Source organism: Musa acuminata, chromosome BXJ3-5 (genome assembly GCF_036884655.1).
Source record: "Musa acuminata AAA Group cultivar baxijiao chromosome BXJ3-5, Cavendish_Baxijiao_AAA, whole genome shotgun sequence".
NCBI lineage: Eukaryota > Viridiplantae > Streptophyta > Magnoliopsida > Zingiberales > Musaceae > Musa > Musa acuminata.
Genome location: NC_088353.1, coordinates 4,348,590 through 4,370,771, shown reverse-complemented (window position 1 = coordinate 4,370,771; position 22,182 = coordinate 4,348,590). Strand labels below are relative to the sequence as shown.

Sequence of the window (22,182 nt, the reverse complement as noted above, 5' to 3'; positions counted from 1 at the left end):
GTTATTTTTGTCCCTCGAGATCTATGTTTGTAAACTGTGAGACAAATATTTTAGAAAAACAAGTTATTTAATGACATGTTGCTTGTAAGAATGACAATAGCTTGTAGCCCACTTACAGGCATCTATTTTGACTGATCCAGGTGGCGTCGGCAGGCACTTTTAACCTCAACGCAACAAATTGAATTACTATTATTGGTATTTCGCCTTCTAAAAATGCATGATGAAATTGATAAAAAATTGTTGACTACAAAAAATAATTATTTAAAATCTGTAAATTCATGCGAACAAAAATGGTTATTCGAAAGGGTAGATCGTCGAGAACAGCACACCAAAACACATTTCTAGGTTGTTTCTTCGACGCCATCATATTAACCCTAGACATCACTACATTGTTTTCGTCGACCTCTTTTCATTAACCACGCGCTCTCTCTCTCTCTCTCATTTCCAGAGCCCTCGCGTTGAAGGAAATCAACTGCGAGCTCAAACCTCGCTTCTTCCCCCTTCTCTCTCCCCGTAAGATGTCATTCCCCAGTCGTCTCTCTTTATTTCTCGAACTAAATCGACCCGTCCTCTTCTCTTTTTTCGATCTATCTCTTGCTGTTATATGGTCATTTTTCTTGTTTTTTGGCATATAATTCCTTGTCTGTCCTACCTCTATTGCTTACTAGGGTTTCCCGATCTGGAGCTGAGCTTTTACGCTGAGAAGTGAACATTTATTTTCTCTTTGTTTTTCTTACTTCTCCTCGCGATTTTGGTTCTGAGTGGCTATTTCGTGTTTTAGGTCCGTGAGGGGAAATGCCGACGCCGGAGGAGAACTGGGAGCGGCTGGTCCGGGCGGCCCTTCGCGGTGAGCGGCTGGGCGTTGGTGCTTTTGGGCAGCCCGTCAGCGGTGTTGCAGGGAATGTTCCGTCTTGCCTGGCTAACAACACGCACATCGATGATATACTGAGAGCGGCAGATGAGATCGAAGACGAGGACCGCAACATCTCAAGAATCCGTAAGATACATTATCTTATTCTTTGTTGTTGGAGAGAGATTCCTTGAATAATCTTGTAGCCTACTAAATGTTCTGTTCTACTTCTGCTAGCTATTTAGTTGCAAACGACCATGAGTTATCACGAGATTTATCTTCCATTTATTTCTAATTGTAACATGTGCTCTTCTTATTCAGTGATCAATTGCATTGGTATTTTGAAACTCTCATGTCATTTTTTAGTCGAAGCTAGTAAGACGGATGCTGTCTCTTCCACCAGGATATTAGTCTGAACCATCAAACTTAATTAAAAATTTCTTATGCGAAGTAACTGAACACCATTATATAATTGCAAGCGGATTAAGTAGTTGTTGATTTTGTACTGTGATAGTTGTTCATGGTCAATTATGTTCAGTTGTCCTCCTTTTTTACATTGTGTTGTCATCCTTCGGTTTTTTTCCTTACCAAGTTTTGTTGAATCAAATGGGATTGAGAAGGCTTTTCTTGTGACTCTTGTTAGTTTGATATTATACCTCCAATGATTGGTAAAGGGTTCCTTTAGATTACAAATTAAAGGCATGCTTAGAAATAAAAGTCAAATTGGTACGACGAATTCTTTCTTTATTATTTTATCACCTTCTAGCATCTTCATTAAGAGGATTATAAAGTCTGGCAGTCCACACCAACGAGAAATGGTGGGCTGCAATACAGATCAATTATGTAAGCTGGTGGTTGGTCATATTTTTGTTGACGGTGTCTTATTAATTTTGTTATCCTATCAGTTCCATCAAAAATAATATTTTTATTGTGTGAAAAATTTGCTATGCTTATTTATTATACTTCCATTAGAGCTTGCCTCAGTGCATGACATTGCTTATTGTACCACATTAAAGCGGATCCTACTCTCTAGGACTTCAACTCATTGTATTGTTTATGGATGTATTTTTTACAACCATCGACATAGCCATTTAGTTTTCTAGACGCACTCTTGCTAAGTTTTCTATTTGCACCTAACTTTAAGCCAAGAAATATTAGTATAGTAAATAACTATTGTATATATATCATACCAATGATTGTGACCTGCAACCTTGGTAATAAAAATATGTGCTATTGTGGTCCTTATGATTCTTTAATCATCATGCTTGTGACATGCATGGTAAAACAAAAACAGATATGTAAAAGGATAAAGATTTGGGATTGATTCTAATTTTTTAACATCGTCAATCTTTGTTGTAGCAGAGCTTCCCTATTTCCTTAAAAGGTAATGAACTAGTCAACGTCCTTTCTTTCTTTCTTATATGCTGTTCTCTCTCTATCTTAAATGACAATATATCACAAATATTGTGACAGTGATAGATGAAAAATCCGATTGTTGCACCCTTTCTTTGTCTGTCTATAGTTGTAGTAAGATTTTATTTATGTTTCCTCTATATTGACTTCCCCTCTCTTGTTCTTCCATCTCCTACTCATCTCTTTTTGTGTTTCTTTCTTTGAGATTTAAAAAAATTAATAAACTTTACCACAATTGGCCAATTACTATAGGGTTTGACCTATTACGATCTATATGGCCAAGAAATCATTAAAAAAACAATGTTTTTCATACATGTTTGTCAATGAAATGGCAGCAAGGTTTATTGGGGTAGAATCAACCAAAAATAATTTTAAATTTAATGTAGATATAAAAATTAATATATTTGTCAAATATAAACTTTATCAAGATTTATTTACAAAAAAAAATGATGCAGTTCGACAAAAGAAAATGAGAAAATTTAGGTGAATTACCTGGTATTAGGTTCAGAAGTTCAATAGAAAATGCATGTAATAAATATATTCTTTGGAACAGCACCACTTTTTGTTGTTGTTGTGTGTGTATATGTATGTATGTATGTATTAAACTGTATGGTTTTAACCTGTGCGGACCTCACTTTGTAATAGCCTCACCTGCATGGACTTGCAATTTTTTCCTTATCGCCTCTTTCCTAAATATGAATTATGCTTTATCAGGTGTGTTTTGGTGCAACATTTTTTATCTGCTGTATTTGCATTTCTATAATTTTCTTTTAGTATCTTTTTACCTTATTTTTGTATATTTTAAGTATTTGAAAACACTTGACACTATTTGAGTCTGTATTTGCTGAATCTTTGACAGCAGGGTGCATATATAGGTTTTGTTGAAATTTCACTTTTAAACTTAATGCAGGATTTTCACTTTTCACACCACTCATGCTAGTTGATTCTGGTTTTTTGGTGTTGTATTTGTATGATTGTGTTGACATTTCAGTGAAATGTATATTGTAGTAACATCAAGTCAGTATCGCTTAGTGTCACTTTTACGATAATAAATTGATAACTCATTTTCACTACTCATCTGGATATGACACTTATGGTGTTCTAACATCGTTAATGGTGTTCTACTGCTGGCCACATATGAGGAGGCAGTATGTTACCTCCTCAGCTAGGTTTAGCTTTATGCAGTAGTTTATGAAGACAGAGCCATATGAATGCACATTATCCATACTTACCCTCCAAGACAGATCCGTATTGACAGCTATATCATTTGGCTTGTGTTGTTGGCCTGAAGGGACTGATTTTCTATTATTTAAAGTTACATCTTCACTAATTTGTAATCTCTTCAGCTTAACATAGCAAATGTTGATTCTTCAGGATGACAGATTGATGGTGGTGGTAAAATTTGCTACAATGAGGCAGATGTGTTTTTTAGGAAACCACTTCACCTGTTCAAGCCAATTGTGTTTGTTTGATCTTTATGTATTCTTTTCTATTTTGTGTCTTTCACAGATACTTTGAACATGACATATGCTAACTCTCGAGTGTTCTTAGTATTGTCATTCTGCATTTAACTGAAGCAGCATTTTACTTATGAGAATGCTATGGCTTGCATACATTGATACAACTATACAAGTGATGTTGTAGAGATAACAGTGTCTACTTTTGTTTGATGCATCTGCTGCAGTATGCGAGCATGCATATTCATTGGCACAAAACTTGGATCCTAACAGTGAAGGCAGAGGTGTGCTTCAGTTCAAGACTGGTTTAATGTCGGTCATAAAGGTATGGCTATTCTGATAGCAACTAAGCTGCAACTCTTAAGAATATCTTCCACCCTTCATGTGAATACTGCAGTAGTGCATCCTGACTTCCCCCCTAGCTCTTCTCCTTGTGGCTCTGAAGTCGACCATTGATCAGTTGCCGATGATTAATGTAAAGCAATTAGATATTTTACCCTCATTGTCTAACATATTCTGCCTATGTACATTTCCAGCAAAAACTCGCTAAGAGGGATGGTGGAGGCATAGACCGTAGCCAGGACATTGCCTATCTACAGGAATTTTATAAACGCTACAGAGAGAAGCATAAAGTTGATGAGTTGCGTGAGGACGAGATGAAATTGAGGGAATCAGGTGTTTTCAGTGGCAACCTTGGAGAGTATGTCTTCAAAGTGACACTGTTAACATAATTATTCTTTATATATACATGTTCACTCTGTATCATTTTCTTTTTAAAATTTGCATAATCATTATGAATTTGCATAATCATTATGAATTTGCATTCAACTTACTTAGGAGCATGTTAGAGCTTGCAGTTTGTTAATGTTTGCAGAAAGATCATTCTAAACAGCAATTTCTTTACTGCTGTTGATGTTCTCTTTGAATGCTTCACCATCACCGATAAGAATATTTGCGATTGAGCTTCATTAGTATGTCATCAGGCATGGGGCATGGGTTCTTGATTAAGTAATTTCAACAATTTCTTGTGAGTCATGAAATGCTACTCATAAACTGAGGTTGATTGCTTCAACAAATTTAAAACTATTACGCTTGCAGCCTTTCAGTACCTGAGTTCTAAGAAAATGACTACAACTGGGTTTTGACTTAAAAAAATGAAGCTTCACAAGATAATTTGTTAAATGGCTAAATATTGTTGCCTCCATCTTGAGCTGTAAAATTGTTATGAAGTTTTTTTTTCTCAATTATGCATCTATAGATGCTTTTTATATGGTCCTAACACTTATAACAACTCTATCATATACACATTCACTGTTTATCTATAACTCTATGGATAATATCTTTATCAATCTCCTCTTTCACCTAACCAATGGCTAAAACTTGTGGGAAATTTTTATCTATATTTTTGTCCAAAGATATCTTAAAATTTTACTTGTCGGAATTTCTTTCCATCTACTATTGTTTAAATTTTCTCCTGGTAATGCTAAATTTGGACTTTTATATATTTGTTCTTAGAACTAACTCTAAAACCCTTAATCTATAAAGTTTCTCTCTATTTTCCCAAGTTTACAATTAACCACAATCTGACTTTTGTTGACCATAATAAAATTGGAAGTGAATGTTTGATAAAAGTTTATCCTGATGAGGCCTGGTATCCTTGTATGTTATTGATGCAGAAAAATTTGGACTCAAAAGTTGATTTTTGATAACCTAACGCTAATGATAGCCTTACCCTGCATCTTTATCACCTTGAATAACTAGTAGATTGATCTTTGTTCTTTTCTAAAGGCCACCATTTAAATCCGTATTAAATCTATTATACACTTTTCTTTAGTTAATGAAAAACATGTGAAGATCTTTCTTCTTCTTTGAATATTTTTTTTTTAAAACCAACTGTTTCAATAGTGAATTGCTTCTGTAGTTGTTCTTCCATTCATAAACCGACTTAATCTTTAGCAACTTCTCTAGTTGTTCTTCCATGCATAAACCTAAATTATTCATTAGAACTTCTCTAGCTTTCATTTGCTTATTTCTTATATAATTTAGGAAGCAATGAATGTCTCTCTTGTTCTTGTAAGTTCAAATGAAAATGCTTGTTCAATCATTTGATAATTTTTAGTTCTCAAACTTTTTTTAAATAATAAAGCTATCTAAACTACCCTGTGGTCATGTAAGCTCTTCCAAACTTGAGTAGTGTGATATGTCAAGTCATGTATTGTTATCTAAATTCCTTTCTTTTAACTCTTTTTTTACCTAATAATTACTTTTGCACTTTTATGATAAATTTATTGGAAAATTAGGAGAATTTTATTGAATGGATCTTCAGTTTGGTGTCTGTGGTTTGACTTTGACCCAGTAGGATTGTATAATTAATCTCATCTCTTGGTCCTTTGGAAATTTGCAAAGCTCTTATTTGGGGGAGGGGAGGGCTCCTATTCATTTGAAGTATCCCCATGTGTAATTTATTGTTTCTCTTTTTGTTTGGAGGAGGAAAGGGCTGGAATTTTCAATCTTAAATTACTATGCTGTACATGGGACTCTGATTTTCTATTGTTCTTTTTGTTTTGCCCTTGGTATGTATTGCTTGAAAATGATGTTGGATTATGGAAATCAGTTATCTCCTTTTTTTTTTCTTCTACATTTTACATTAATAAAACTTGTTGCACTAAAATCAGGTTGGAGAAGAAGACTGTAAAAAGAAAGAAGGTGTTTGCAACACTGAGAGTCTTGGGAACAGTACTCGAGGATCTTACTAGAGAAATAGCTCCTGATGATGCAGCTAAAATAATATCTGAAGAGGTTTATATCATTTTCTTGTGGAATATTTGTCTCTGAATACTTATAAGTTATAAATGCTTGTGTTTCCTGTATTGTTCATTATGCAACAAATTACAAATATAAATTTTTTTGATCATTACCACATCATTATTGCCCTTTATGCTATCCCTAGATGAAGCGGGTTATGGAAAAAGATGCTGCAATGACAGAGGACATAATTGCTTATAACATCATTCCCCTGGATGCACCATCTATTGCAAATGTCATCGTCAATTTCCCTGAGGCAAGCTGTTAAAGCTCTTGTAGCAAATGTTTATTGAAATTCCTTTGGCTATCTATATAACAATTTTTTACATTTAGGTGAAAGCTGCAATTTCATCATTAAAATGCTGCACAAACCTGTCTAAGCTTCCTAGTGATTTTCCTGTTCCTGCTGCAAGGGATGCTGATGTACTTGACCTGTTGCAATATGTCTTTGGGTTCCAGGTTGGTTTTTCATTTGTCAAGTTGTACTGTGCCACATATATTAAAATCGAATAAGGTGATGAAAACGGTTTGTCAACTTTTTTCCATTGGCGTCTTGATGATACATTGAAACGAGTGAATCTTACTTGTAGCTTTTAGCCAATTACATAATTGTCATGGCTTAGAGGGAATGATGCCATATAAATGTTTGGTTTGGTTATAGATGATATGCTGCTTTCTCATCATTAATTATAATATCTTGTAAGTGGATGCTTTGTCTAGTATGTTGGAAACTACTTGCGGCAACTTGCTTCAGCTTGTTGCAGTTGCAAAGTATTTTCTGCTTCTAGTTGATAACTTAATTGTCATGGCTTGAAAGGATTGATGCCATATAAATGTTTGGTTTGATTATGTTGATGATATGCCGCTTTCTCATCTTATTTATATTGTCTTGTAAGTCAGCGTTGTCTAGTATGTTGGAAACTACTTTAGGCGATTTGCTTTCTGCTTGTTGCAGTCGCAAAGTATTTGCCACCGGAACTTGCTTTGTTGAGACCATATGTGTATGATGCCATGAAATGAAAAAGTAGTGCGAACGAAGTTTGGAATGAAGAAAAGAAAGGAGAGACAGAAGGCACAACTATTCAGCTCCAGCTACAAACGACTGCAGTCTGAAATTGGGTTGTAGAAGTCTCAAGTCAGATTTGAAAGTTATCTGGGATTCAGTTGTCATTTTAAGTGTTTTAACATTTTTCAGAAATAGAAAGTCTTGTGTCATAAGTTTTGCTTAGTAATTTTAGAACTAAAAAGTTGATGAAATCTCCAAATCAAATGGTTATCAATTGAAGAATAGAGAGCTGTATTATAGTATAAAATGAGTAAATTGTTTCAGTTTATCCTCAAACCTTTCACTCTTTTTCTGTGTTCCACTGTTCTTCTCTCCTTACTGTTTTTCTCTTTTAGGCAACAAATCTTGTGCTATTAGTGTTTTTTTTTGGTGCTTGGAAAAGTATATTGCCTTAATAATTTTTGCTTAAAAGCAGTTCAAACCTGATCTCTTGTTTATTACATAGCTGAAGGTTTTAAATCTCTTTCTGATACTGCTTTTGGTAATATATGATTAGGTAAGATATGTATATACCACCTTGATATCACAAAAAAAAACATATTGGTCCATAATCAGAATGGTAGATATGGGTGGCATGGTGTTCTGTATGATGACATAGCAATTCTCTTGAAGTTCAACTATGTCTTTTGCTGTTCAATACACTACTCGTACTCCTTTACACTTAGCAAACCAGCCCTTGTATCTAGCTGAGACTTTGTCCTAAGCAGCCTTATTGCATTTGTTCTTCTGATCTGTGCTGCATGAAGTGGAAGCTGGGGCCTGATTCATGTTCTTCAGTTATCCATTGGCATATCTGGAGAAATTGATGATTAAATCATGAAAATGGATGAACATGATGGACGGTGATTGAGTCAGCTAGAGGTTGTTTTGAAGTGTTTTCTTTCATATTTTTGAACCACAATATAAAATGGTCAGCAAATGTTTTACATAAGAAGCATGTGAAACTGATTCGGAAACCTAAGAAGGTTACAGAATATCTGGAAGCACTGATGGATACTATGCCACTGCTTGTTAAACCACAACAAAGGTAACATAGTATCTAGAACAATATACATATGCTGGTTGACCCATTTGTTGCCAATCAGCGAAAATGAAAGTTTAGAGCAATGCTCATAGCAGTCTATAACACATGCAAGATGATACAACTTGGGATAAGAAGTGCAAGCATCAACAGGCGCAAGGAGATGGAATGGCTGCTAATTAAGGTCATGACACTTTGGATCCTGTTTAGGTCTCAAAACCTAGTATTATATTAAGGATGAAATGAAGAAGTGAGCTTATGGTTGTGGTTTGGTTCTAAACTTAATATTAGGTTCCTTTGAGTTACGTGTTTTTGAATTCTCATCTATATTTTCTTAAGCAAACCAAAAGATCAATCTATTTGAATTTGAGATTTTGTTGACTTACCTCTCGTGTCATAAACAGGTCTAGTCTCAAATAAATACATATATTTCGTATTTTATTGTCTTAAACTATATTTCTATTATTTGTAATGACTCGAGTTTATAATGATGATTTCTTAGCAGAATAGTCTTGTCCTGCTTAATGTTTACGTTGGAACTAGTCTGAACCAACAAATGAAACAAAATGCGTATTCATTGACATGAACATAAGAAATGAAGAGCTTATAGTGACAAAAATATTCAAAGAGTAGAAAACATTATTGTTTTTTGATTTATGGTTCAATAACAAGGATAGTTTTTAGAGGATAATTTGCATATGAGGATTACAAAGTTAATAATGACATCAAGTGTAAAAGTGATATTGATGATATGTGATCATCGTATACCCTTTTAGGTGTAAGGAAAGTTAATGGACTAATTATGATTCTCTTTTTTTTTATTGGTCTGGATGTTCGACAAGCAGCCATGTCGACATGAATGCAGATGAATATTATGTTCATCTATATGGCTGAAGGTGTCATGTCATAAAAGGTATCAATTGGTTCTTAGTTGCTAAAGACTTTGATAGTTTATTGTAAGTCATGGGCTTGAATTTCGCCTTCGTCACTTATCCTTTGAAAGAAGAAAAAAAGAATGCTCATGATGGGGAATAAGATAAATGATCATTTTACATATTAAAGTTTTAAAATAAGTCTGAGATGGTTTGTACTTGTTAATTTAGAGAAAAGCCTATGATTGGGTTCCTAAATAATTATTATCATGAGTTTTAGAAAAGAAGCGTGTATCCACTAATTATATTGATGTTATTAAATATATATGATAATGTAACTACTACCGCTAGAACTATAGAGAATGTATCTAATGAGTTTCCTTTTAATATAGGATTATATTAAGGAATCACATAAAGTCCTTACCTTTTCACGTTGATAATGGATGAATTTAATAGTCACTTACATGATAGAGCCTATGTAGAATTAATTATAAACTTGAGCTATGGAGGCAAGCTTTAGAAATTAAATGTTTTGAGATTAAGTGGAATTAAAACTGAATATATAAAATACAATTTTAGTGATTCTAGAAGTAGATAGGAGAATATAGTTAAATTGGATGGATAAGAAGATCCTTTAAGTAAAAGCTTTAGGTATCTTGGATCAATTATTCACTAAGATGAGGATATTATTTATAGAGTAAAAACATGATGATTAAAATGACGAGGGTCATCAGGAGTCTTGCATGATCATTAGATACCTTTGACTTTAAAAGATAAAATTTATAAGATAGTTGTGAGATCAACAATATTTTTTGCATCTAAATGTTTGGGCAGTTAAGAAATAATATATATAAAAAGTTTGTGTTGTCGAAATGAGAATGTTGAGATAGATGTATAGAGTTATTAGGAAAGATAGGAAAATAAATACTTTTATTTGTCAATAACTAAGCATCGTTTTGAGAGCGGATAAGATGAGAGAAAATCATTTAAAATGGTATGTGCATGTGCTTAGGAGACTTTCGAATGCGGTAGTCAAAAGAGGTAAAATGATTAATGTTAGTGGTATAAGGAGAGATAGAGAAAGACCTGAAAATACTTTAATAGAAACTATAAAATATAAATAATGATTTAAAGTATTCGAACTTAACTTTTGTACATATCTCAATGGCGGCAAAAGATCCATCTAGTCAACCCGAATAGATGGAACTTATGACTTTGTTATTGTTGTTGATATATGGTCTGTGCTTGTCGATGAAAGTAAGGTCAAATAGTCAGTTGCAGTTGTGAGGTGTGAGAAAGGTAGATGAAGTTCACTGACAACATGATTAGAGACAACAAAGTAGGATAGTCTTCAAATTGCCTAGTGAATATATAGCCGGGTACTGGTTGTTAATAACAACTGCTTGTTGCTCCAACAGTTGTTAATTTTGTTAAATGACCTTAATAGCATTGTCCTAGAAATGGCAGTAACAGTCTACCTTATAGTACTAACTTGAATCAATTACTTGCATCAGAGAACTAACTTGAATGCACTTTCACTCAAGCTTTTTGAACCATGTCTATAATTGTTGGAGGCTGTTGCTATAGTATTATAGGAGTAAAATACTCGATGTGAATGCAGTAATTCAACAATTTGATCCTTGAAAATACTTATTTTGCTGCCTTGTAATACTCTTCATTATATTGCCATACTTTTTAAAAAAATGTTATTTGTCTCTTTTGCCTTTCAATCTGTAGGAACGAACATTGTGATAAATGCACTAAATTGGCTAATGAAGTGTGGTGTTTGCTTGTTATGCAGAAAGATAATGTCAGCAACCAACGAGAACATGTCGTTCATCTTCTTGCCAATGAACAGTCGAGATTTGGGAGTATTTTAGGCAGTGAACCTGTAAGTTTTTTGGTTCTTAGATAGGTACAGTATTATGTTGACAATTTTGATTAATTCTTGCTCACATTCCCTCTTTTTGTCATCTCTTGTATTTTTGTTCTTAGGCCTTCTGTGTATTTGTTTCAGCAAGCAACTCATATTGGTGACATGGTCAGCTTGGTATGTATTGATCGGTAGCAGACTGGTACGTGTTGGTTGGTACCAGTGTATCTACACTAGGTACTGGTGTTTCGAAGAGGAAAAAGGTGTGATGAAGGAGACCGGAAGAGGAATGCAAAGGAACAAAGAAGAGGAGAATGTGGAGGAAGTGGAAGAAGTGGGAAGAGGAGACAGTGAAGGAATAGGAAGATGGAATAAGAGAAAGCAGAGGAAGAGGAAGAAGAGGAGAATAGCAGGAAGCATCTCGGGGGGGGTGGGCGATGAACGATAGCGAGCAACAAGGAGGGTAGGCGGTGTCGGATGACAATGGGTCGGGGGTGTTTCCATTCCCCCGATGTATGGATAAGAGCCCTCGCTAACAACATATTCGGGAGGTAGGTGACATTCCACGATAGCGGCTCAGGAGCGATTCTGTACCCTCCATGTATTGTCACGAACTTAGCTGGAATTGCCTAAGTCGTGAGGCATCCTTGTGGCAAAGACGCGAACTTAGCTTGAGTTGTCTAAGTCACGACGTACCTTTGCGCCAACTTCACAGACTTTGCTAGGATTGCTTAAGTCTTGAGGCGTCTTTGCGACATATGCGTCTGCAAAGGTTCAGCCTAGTTACAACCTCGTACAGGTTCCGAAGGACCTGTAAAATAGAAAGTTGATTAGATTGAAAATGAGCGACGGACAAGTCTCGACGTCTTGCAAAGAGGGGAAGCTTTACAAGCAATTCAGCAAGCACCTTGTGTGCACAGGAGAAAAAAGAGGAAGGAGGAAAACAAGAACTTTAGAAGGTAGAATGAACAGTTGCAAGTCCACAAACAACTGCTCACCGGGTGTCGGCCGCGAAGGCAAGTTCCCGTCAAGTTAACGTGCGAACTTGTGAAGATTTTTCAACGCCCGACAATATACCGAATCCCCATCTAGCCCTGTGCCACTCGAGGGGTTCCAGGGTGCTGAGATGGCTGACATTTTGCGCGTTGTAGTGGGCTACAGAAAATAGCCCACGACACGCGAAAACAGAGCCATTTTGGGGCTTTTTGGCATGGCATGGTGAGCGGTCGCACTGTGCATTGAAACCGTTCGAACATGTATTTTTACAAACAAAAGCACACAAAACTAAGGCAAAACAGGCTGCAATGTCTCTGTTCAAGCATGCAAAAGCGATGAACGGTTCGTTGAACGAAGTTGTTGCGAGTACGCGGGGACCGTTTGTGACAGTGTGGAGAAGAGGGCTCTCACAAATTAAACACTTCCAAGTTTTTTTTTATTTTCTTATTGGTCAAATCAAATTGCTTGAAGTGCCGTCCGCCATGGATTGGTACATACTGCTTGTTTCGTACTAGTGGAATGGAGAACCTTGATTGACCAATGTATGAAAAAGCTGTGGGCATCAAATAGGTCATCAAAAGACTACTCATAGTCTATGTGACCGGGGATCATTTGGCAATTTAGCAATCAAAGTGAAAAATCTTCGAGATTATAAATGAAAACCAGGAAAGTCTATGATTATGTACTAAATAAGTAAATGTCACATATATTCATAGATCAATGTGCTTCTTAACTTATTAAGACAAAAGACAGCAGGTAGAAGCAGTGTGGATTGCCTTAGTTGCATGGTTTGTTTTCTGTGTAATGAGAAAGATGGGTTCTCATAGGTTGGGAAGTAGGAAAATAAAGGTAGGGAAAAGAATAAATGAGGCTAGTGGAAAACAAAATGTTCTTTTGTACTTTATTTTTAGGTACTTGTCATCAATGGTCATCAATGGTCTTCCACTTACCCCAATGTGACGCCAAAGATTTCTGTGCTGATTGGTATGTGTTGGCATAGGTTAAAATCCATCCTGGAATATTGACACAGATTATGCTTACCTGTGTTGGAGGTGCCATCATATTAACAACGGTGTCAACTGTCATGACATGGAATTGTACTGTGCTTGAAAGGTATGCTTATATGACTCCATTGTGTTGATATGACAATCCTTGGGGCATGTGCCCTTATCTTTCTTTGTCTTCCTTTTCTCACTATATTGGAAGAGGAAATTATGGCTCTGTTCACTTAAAATGAAGATTGCAAGACAAAATACGAGTTATATACAGTGGGAGATTTATTAGATTTTTTAAAGAATATCCTGCATATCTTTTCACAAAGCAGACAGCTTTGTTGGAGCTCCTTGGTGCTGCCACGTTGCATGGTTGTCTGCTTATATTTGATTGGCAAGTGAAACATCAATACCCTTGGCAAGGTGCAAAGATTTCTTGGATCTTCTAATAATTCTGGTTCTCTGTTTTTAGTTTGAGACAATGTATATTTAGGATGTACTGGTTCATTGCTTAAGATTCGCAAAAACAATGTTTTCTTTTTAGGAGGTACTGGTTCATTGCTTAAGATTGCAAATTTTGGACTTTCGTTAGTAATTGTCTTTTTTTATCTTAGATTAGTATTTTAGGTTTGAGAAACTTGAGACTATCACTTTGTTTCTGCCTGGTGAAATTTTATTTCCTTCAGTTGTTGCTGCCTAGATTTATGGCATACCTTCTATTTGACTTTATAATAAACCAATACTAAGCATTGGTGTTGTAGATTTATCTTTTTCACTTACGGATTTAATAGATCTTTGTTTTTGTACTCTTTTAAAAAACTCATGTACCAACATATTGTTTGGAGTCTTTGGACAACTTTGGAATGAAATTATTTTGTTGAGGGGTAAACTTATTAGAAGGATGCTGACTGATAATCAGGTTGTATCTATTTTGATTGTTATGACCGACAATTGGGAATTGTAAATCAAGGATTTTAATTTTGAATGATACCGTCCGTACCGGACAGTATATATCGGTCTGCTAGCAGATCGATACACAGACCTCACGCTACCGAGTGGTATCGTCGATTGGGGTTGTTTTCGTCCCGTTATCGCTCGAAATTGGTCAGTAATGGTTGATTTCGATTGTCGTTGCCCGCTACCGGGCGGTATTAGCCGAGGGAGAAGGAAGAAGAGGGAGAAGAAACGAGAGAACTTGAAGATTTGGCGTTGCTCTCCCTCGACGATCTCGATCTGTCGCCACCCTCCCTCGCCGAACGATGCAGATAAGATGTCGCCTCCTTCTCGTCTGAGGCAACGAGGCCTCGGCATCGTTGACGACTTCTCATTCGTGCAGGGAGAAGAAGCTTCAGTGATGTTGCCGAGGCTTTGCGGGGAGAACGCTCGATTTCTTCTCCTCACGCGGGGAGAAGAAACTGGAGAAGAAACCTCTTCTCCTTGGTTTCTTCTCCTTCTTATTATTTTTTAACCTTTTATTATATATATATATATATATATATATATCGATTCTTCTCCTCGGTTTCTTCTCCCTATGTGGGGAGAAGAAATGAGACTATGTCGCTTTTTTTCATTATTTTTTAACTTTTTTATTATATATAAATATATCGAGTGATACATCGAAGCGTATCACTTGGTATGCTCGTATCGTACCATACCGAGCTGAGATCGAAACTTTGGTGCAGTACGAAATTACAATCTTTATCGTAAATAGCTGATAATATCATGTGAGTAATATTTTAGGTAGGGCCTCATTTGCTGGTTATTACCAGTATCTTTTCTTAGTCCTTTTTTGAATATGATCTATCAAATATTGCATATTGCCTGTTATTCTAAATTTGATGCGTTGGTATCTTTTGATTGTAATGCATGAATAATTTGTACTAAGTACTACCCTCTGGAAAGAGTGTTACTGTTCTAGTTTTATTATTTCTTCATGCGGTTGATATTTCTTATGTGAAGAATTTGTACCAAAACATTTTGACTTTGGTCGAATTAGGGGATGAGGAATATTTTTTGACAAAAATGTTCATCTAGGCTGCAGAGAACTATCACATTAGTCATTTCTGGAATTTAAATTACTTCATTTTTGAAAAATATCTTTTCTTTTAGATTGTATTATTCACAAAAATCATTCCTTTATTAAGAGTTAAATAAGAAACATAAAGCAGGAATGAAATGGACACTGATCATTTTGTCCCTATTGTTTCTCCTTGAACTTGGAAGGCCAGTTCTGCCGAGGTCACATGGGGATTTGTTACTGATTAGGTGGAGACCTGAAAATTATAAAATATTTTCATACCCAGATTATTTATAAGATATCAAATCTTAGTACATCAATATAAAATATGTTAAATGTTCTTTTGCAATTTTGGTAGTCTATCCTGAACTTGGTTATCATACTATTTTTGGCGTATAAATTTGGAATCAGTCTTTTTCTGGAAACTGCTTAATCTAGTCTTTTTCTGGAAACTGCTTAATCTATTAGTAATACACTAGTTTTCTTTTCCCTTGTTCATGTAGGGTTGCTTCAGCTTGTTATTTATTTGTTAACCTGTCTTTTGTTTTAGTTGTTCTGAATTTTGTTCATTCATTGTTCTTATTTTATTTATCAGCATAATTATTTTTGAATTCTCAAATTTGAAAGTGAATTATTTCATGCTTTGTAAAACTATCCTTATTTGGGCAGAAAATAGATGAGACTGCTGTGAATAGTGTCTTCAAGAAGTCTCTTGAAAACTATACAAAATGGTGCAACTATTTGCCTCTTCAGCCTGTTTGGAATAAGTACAAATTTGATCTTGTGGCATATTCCCCTTGTTTATCTCTGTTTGTTTTCCTTTTATCAGTGGTTTTTTTAATGGCTATACATTGGATTTTGTGCAGCATTGATAACATCAGCAGAGAAAAGAAATTGTTGTTTGTTAGTTTATACTTCCTGATATGGGGAGAAGCTGCCAACATTAGGTTTCTTCCAGAGTGTATATGCTATATATTTCATCATGTAAGTAGATCCAACTAATCATATGTTACATTCGTAGGAAAAAAATCTTTGATGGTAACTTCTTTGTGCATAAGCTTTTTTTCTTGCAATTTATTTTTTTAAATCTTGGTGCAGCTTTTTGTACTATTGAGTTATAGTCGAATGCTTCAATCGTTATTTTTTCTTTAAATTTGTGCTACCCCTATATACAACTAGAACATCTATAGTCCCAACTATTCAGGGTCAACACACTGATCTTTCCCACCATTGTGTCAAGGAGTTCTTCTCATTAAGTTCTGGTAGGAACTATCCCTTGTTATTTAGGGATGTAGATGTTTCTTGTTTTATCAATTTTGGTATTCTACATCCATCTCAATATCATTGCTTAAGTGATGTTTTTGTGCTGTTGTGCATAACACGATCTACATGCGTAGCTCGCTAACAATGTTTTTATGGAAGTTTCTTTTTCATCTAAAGAACACATAATGGTTACACAACCATTATGGACTCTCATTTCCACTTTAACCATATCAATTTATATTTAAGAATAATGTTTTCAAAGATGTACCTTAACAATAGATTCTAGACATATAAAACTTTTGCTTCTCATAACTTCTTGTCCATCTATTTTGAGTAAATCTTAATTGTTTTCCTGGTATTCTAAAGTTATCAATCATATATTAGGACTTTGGCCTACTTAATCTGAAATTTCTATTTCTATCATTTTTGTCCACAATTCAAGTTAAAAAAAAGTCTCTGAACCTACTTGATCTGAAACTTCGAATTTCTAACATTTATGGCCATAATTCATGTTTAAAATTTATCTCAAATAGACTCGTAGCAATCAAAACATTGTTATCAACAAACCACACTCATCATTATTATTTTTAATATTCCTAGTAAATTCATCCATTACTTGTATGAAAACATAAAGACTCGAGCTGATTGCTGATGCAAATCTTAGTAGTTTAGAACTCCTTAGAGCTCCAATTGGTCGAATTCTAGTGGAAATTTTCTCATGCATATGTTATATTACTTTTATTAAGTTCTAGTCACCATTTTCTTATTTAACTTTTCATACATTTGCTTTTTTTATGCTTCTATTTTCTAACTGGTAGGCTGGTACTAAAGGCTCTTATGATCTAAAGAGAATATTTATATTACCATAATTTTTTATTTAGACGTGTAATCAAGCCAATAAGTAAAGTATCTGTTCAACAGTTACATTGAATATTTGTCGTAAAATTTCTGACTTACTTTGCTGTTCAGCAGTTTGTCAACTAAGTAATCTTTTGGAGGGGAAAAAAAGATATACCGAATGCCTACACGCTTTCTTGGATTCAGCTGACAGGATCTCATATGATAGAATTCCCTTTATTTAAGTTTAAACATATGTTGAATGCCTCGTTTGGTTTTCATTTGTTTGTATATCTCGCCTCCTTACCCATTCAAACTAAGATGTCTAATCTTAGGCATATCTGCATTTTGTGCAAAGTTTTATTGCTGCTGTTTTGTCTTGATTGTTGCATCAAATCGTTAGGTTTTACTTCTTAGTATCTTGCATATGTAGGTCGTTTCTACCATCAGTTTAGACATCTTAGGATCTTAACAAACTTCTTTCATATCAATCACAGCATATAGATGATGAATGATTATATAGTCCAAAAAATAGCTTAATATTTCTATGCACATTATAAAATATTTGGGATTCAATTGAAGCTACCAGTTATGGACCCTTACCAGGAGGTGTCTGATTCCAGATTCATTTGAACTGCTTTTTGAGTCTCTGTTGTCACTAATGTTCAATTTTCATGCAATGTATATGTCAACACTACATGTTTTATATTGGAAAGATACCACATTATGCTTTATTTTTTAAGAACACACAAGCATGCTACCTTTTAGGTTATAATGATCTTGAGAAAAGGAAACATATAGCTCTATTACATTGTTTGGAATGACATGTCTGATGCTTCAGTACCTTATTGTAGGCTTATACTCAAGGTGGGTCTCTTGTTGAAGACCAAGTTATTTATTGATGAGGCTTAACACAGCAAGGCATTTGCCTAGGTGCTTTGATGGACCTTAGATTAGGTTCCTCCAACTGGGCACCCGCCCTAGGTATGGCACTAGGCTTCCCAGGCATTTGTCTGGGCTGGCTTGGATGATCCAAACCCCTTGGCTTATCCCAAACCCAATTTTCTCCTTCCCCTTCAGCCAATCCAAATCCAACTCCTGACAACAGAGACTCAAAAAGCATGTAGTGTATTGAGGTTGACAGTTACAATGCTATCCTGGAGATTAGTTTGGGATGTACTTTGCTGTTCTTGTTTCCTGTTTGAGCTGACGCAAGAAACTATGTTGTGATTCTTTTACTTGGATATTGTGTGCTTATTTTTGCGTGTTTAATTTTGAGAACTTTGAGGTCTCCTATGATTTTCGTCTTCCACTTGATTTCCTATTTCCCTTTATTGTAAGTTTGTAACTTACATTTTTTTTTTTACAAAATGAGTTCTGTATGGGCAGTTGCCTGTTTGGTGTGAGAAAATGATGTGTAGGGTGTGTATTTCATGAAATTAGTTACTTGCATTATTAAATTCAGATTTTTAAATTCTTTTTCTCAGTGTGTTCCGCCTTGTGTATGTAGTTATAATTAGATAACTTTGTTTTGTGTTAAATTGAGTTCGGTTTTGTTCATAAGTTCTTATGTTAGAATATTTTAGTACTTTATCTAATTATAGCCTTTCAATTTTTGAAAAGATGGCAAGAGAATTAGAGGGGATAATGCGTGAACCAATTGCACAACCTGCAAACAGTTGCACTACTCCAGATGGAGTATCATTTCTTGGTCGAGTTATTTCCCCTCTATATGAAGTAATAGTAGCTGTAAGTCTCAATTTTCTTTCTTATTTTAGTTCTTTCTTATGATATAGATGTTTATAGCAGCATCCGGTGAATTGAAGGCTTTGGTTGTTCATATGCAGATAAATTTAATAGCCATATTCAGTTAATTTAATGTGATTTATGAAATTTGTTCTGCTTTTAACCAAGGATTTAAATTTCAGTTCATACAAGATGCCAGTTTCCTTGACTGGTTAGTCTAGTATCATACTGGTATACCGGATGGTATGACGTGTTGCTTGGTATCACCAGAATAAATAATGAAAGATATTGACTAATATTAATCTGTATGTTCTGTTATCAGTCCTTGGTCAGAGCAGTATATATAGGTCCTTGCCGATATATACCAGTTGGTACATACCAGTCCAACTGATATTTGAAAGCTTGCTTCTTATTCTGTGTCTTTTCGATCACAGTTTGCTACTTATGTATTTGATGCTTGCATCTAATTCCTTTAAGTGCTCAAGAATTTCAAACTGGATGAAGGTCCAAACCTCTTTAATGACCCTTCTCCCGTTGAAGGCATGACAGATCGTTCAAATATTTTTTATCATGCATATAAGCTCCACTGTACTTATGCTTCTATTAGTTTGGTTGTTCAGAATTCAGATAAATATCGTCATCTACTATGTGGGGATTGGTACATGATCTATATTATCTTAAGAGTATTAAGGAGAGTTTGTGCAATGTCTCCATGGTTTAAGATGCCAAGTTCCAAGAAAAAACAATCTTGGTTCTACCATTAACAACGGCAGGAAATATTGCTTTTTTTCCCTCTTTAATAAAGTAGGTACTCTCTATCTAGATTGGGAACTACTTATTGTGTCCTGTGAATGACATGTTGTGGCCATATATGGAAAAGGTGGACTTGGAACCTTCAAGATAATTTTAACTTGTAGGATTTTCTTCCAGGTTAGGTGATGGAGTTTTTAATTGACAAATTTGTGAAGATTGGGCTTGGTATTTCATGGAAAGGCTATTCAATATTCAAGTGCCCCAAAGAAATGGCTAGGGTTGTTTCTGTGGCCTTTTAGATTGCTTGGAGAATACCATGGTTAGCCATGACCAAGTGTATTACGCTATAATTTTCTGCGGTTCAGATTCAAAAACTGCAAAAGTTGGTGTAACTATCTGTTAGATGTTGAGATGAATCGCTATTGTACATGTGAAAGGCATAATTGTGTGACGGACCTTTTGTCAGGTTGAAGTTGGTCGAAGACAGAGGGTGATGAGGAAAAGCTTACTAAAATGGTTTAGATTTGTCAAAAGAAGGCCATAGGTTAATAGGCAAGAGAAGGTGATCAACTCAGTTTGGAGGTACAGTGCGAGGAACATGCATGAGTTAATGGTTGATTACAAACATGTACGAGTGTGTGAGTGGAGGCATAATGACTGGATTATGCTACATGGTGGGAAATGGTGAACTAGCTTGACAAATATGGGGATATGATTTACTGTGGATATCAAAATAGATACTTCTTCATGCAAGAAACAAGTGGGATGTGCTTTGCTAATTTTGGCTTGATAGGGGTGTGACCCAGCATTGTAGATGAACATCCTCTATCAAAAAGTAAACTAAGAAGTGTTCGCCATAAAAAAATAATTCATTTTAATGGATCGTAGCATACTTAGTTTGTGGTTAAATTTGTACTTTCACATTTTTGGCCTGAAATGTCTATGCGGTTAATATGGCTTTCGACATAAATTTACTTCTATGGTTGAAATCAAGGTCTACAATTTAATATTTTAGTACTGTACCAGTCAGGACCTGGGCCTGTTCCATGCCGATCAGGACCTAGACCAGTAGGTACTGATCAGGACCTGGATCAGCACCAATACGGAATGGACAATACTGCAATGGTCCATGCCAGTGTACTGAGTATTGGCACATGGGTATTTACAAAGTTTTGGAAAAAAAGACTGAAAAAATGTAAAAGAACATAAAAGAAGCCCTGTACATGGCCTGTACTATCATATACTGGGTAGTACAATCCCTGTGTCAAGCATATTGCCAGGTTTACCCTGGTATGAGAGGCTGTGGAATTGATAAATGCCACCCATACCATACTGTACTAGGCACTATTGGAAATTCTGATCCATTTTTTTTCTTTTGTAACCTCTCATTTTTAATTTCTTTATGCTCATGTCTTTGTCTAATTTAGGAAGCGGCAAACAATGACAATGGACGGGCAGCACATTCAGCTTGGAGAAACTATGATGATTTCAATGAATTTTTTTGGTATGTTCAGATGCTTTACTTTTCTTAGTAAGGTTCTGAAAGATGTGAATTATTACCTTCTTTTACTGCACTATTTGTTGATTCATTTTTTTTCTTAGGTCTCTTCGATGTTTTAAGCTTAGCTGGCCTTGGAATCTTAGCTCACCATTTTTCTTGAAGCCCAACAAGAAGACAATGGTCTGTCAGTGCTATATTATATTTTGGATATTTTTCTTTTTGTTATACTGACACTTCAAATCCAGATCAAATTTTGTTTCTTTTCTGCTTTTTAATTTGTGTACATGCATCTAATTAGGTGCTTTTTTGCAATTTTTCTAGCAATGTAATCCTGCAGAAGGTTCCACTCTATTTATAGTGTCCATTTCATCAGTCAGTGAATCCATTTTAGTTGTAGATTGTTGTGGATCATTGAAGTTCAATTTGATATATCATTCTCATCATTTCATTCTTAGCTTGGGTGATAGTGTTTGTGCACATTAGCTGCTGTTTAACTATACTAGCATGTACAGAGTAGAATGTTTGGGCGGGGAACTAAATGAAGTATCAGAGTTATATGCTCGTCATGGTTCTTTGTAAATAAATCAACTATAATGAATTAAATTGATTTTCTCGGGACAGGAGCTAGCCAACTTTTTTTAATTTTATGCACTAGCAATGCTGATATATTTATTTTTCTCTTGGATCTTTTTATATGTTTTTGTAATAGGAATTTGCTTG

General features: G+C 35.1%; 1 protein-coding gene across 1 annotated transcript in view; it reads left to right on the top strand.

Moving 5' to 3' along the window:
* The first annotated feature begins 356 nt into the window (after nt 1-356).
* Nucleotides 357-22,182, top strand: part of LOC135638207 (callose synthase 9-like) — an 81,783-nt gene continuing 59,957 nt past the window's right edge. Inside the window, exons 1-13 of the mRNA XM_065151225.1 lie at nt 357-513; nt 782-997; nt 3,948-4,045; nt 4,257-4,420; nt 6,396-6,519; nt 6,671-6,781; nt 6,859-6,984; nt 11,286-11,375; nt 16,032-16,129; nt 16,229-16,346; nt 19,086-19,211; nt 21,389-21,465; nt 21,564-21,642. Coding sequence (XP_065007297.1) covers nt 796-997; nt 3,948-4,045; nt 4,257-4,420; nt 6,396-6,519; nt 6,671-6,781; nt 6,859-6,984; nt 11,286-11,375; nt 16,032-16,129; nt 16,229-16,346; nt 19,086-19,211; nt 21,389-21,465; nt 21,564-21,642 — 1,413 coding nt within the window. The 5' untranslated portion in view covers nt 357-513; nt 782-795. The remainder of the gene's footprint in view (nt 514-781; nt 998-3,947; nt 4,046-4,256; nt 4,421-6,395; nt 6,520-6,670; nt 6,782-6,858; nt 6,985-11,285; nt 11,376-16,031; nt 16,130-16,228; nt 16,347-19,085; nt 19,212-21,388; nt 21,466-21,563; nt 21,643-22,182) is intronic.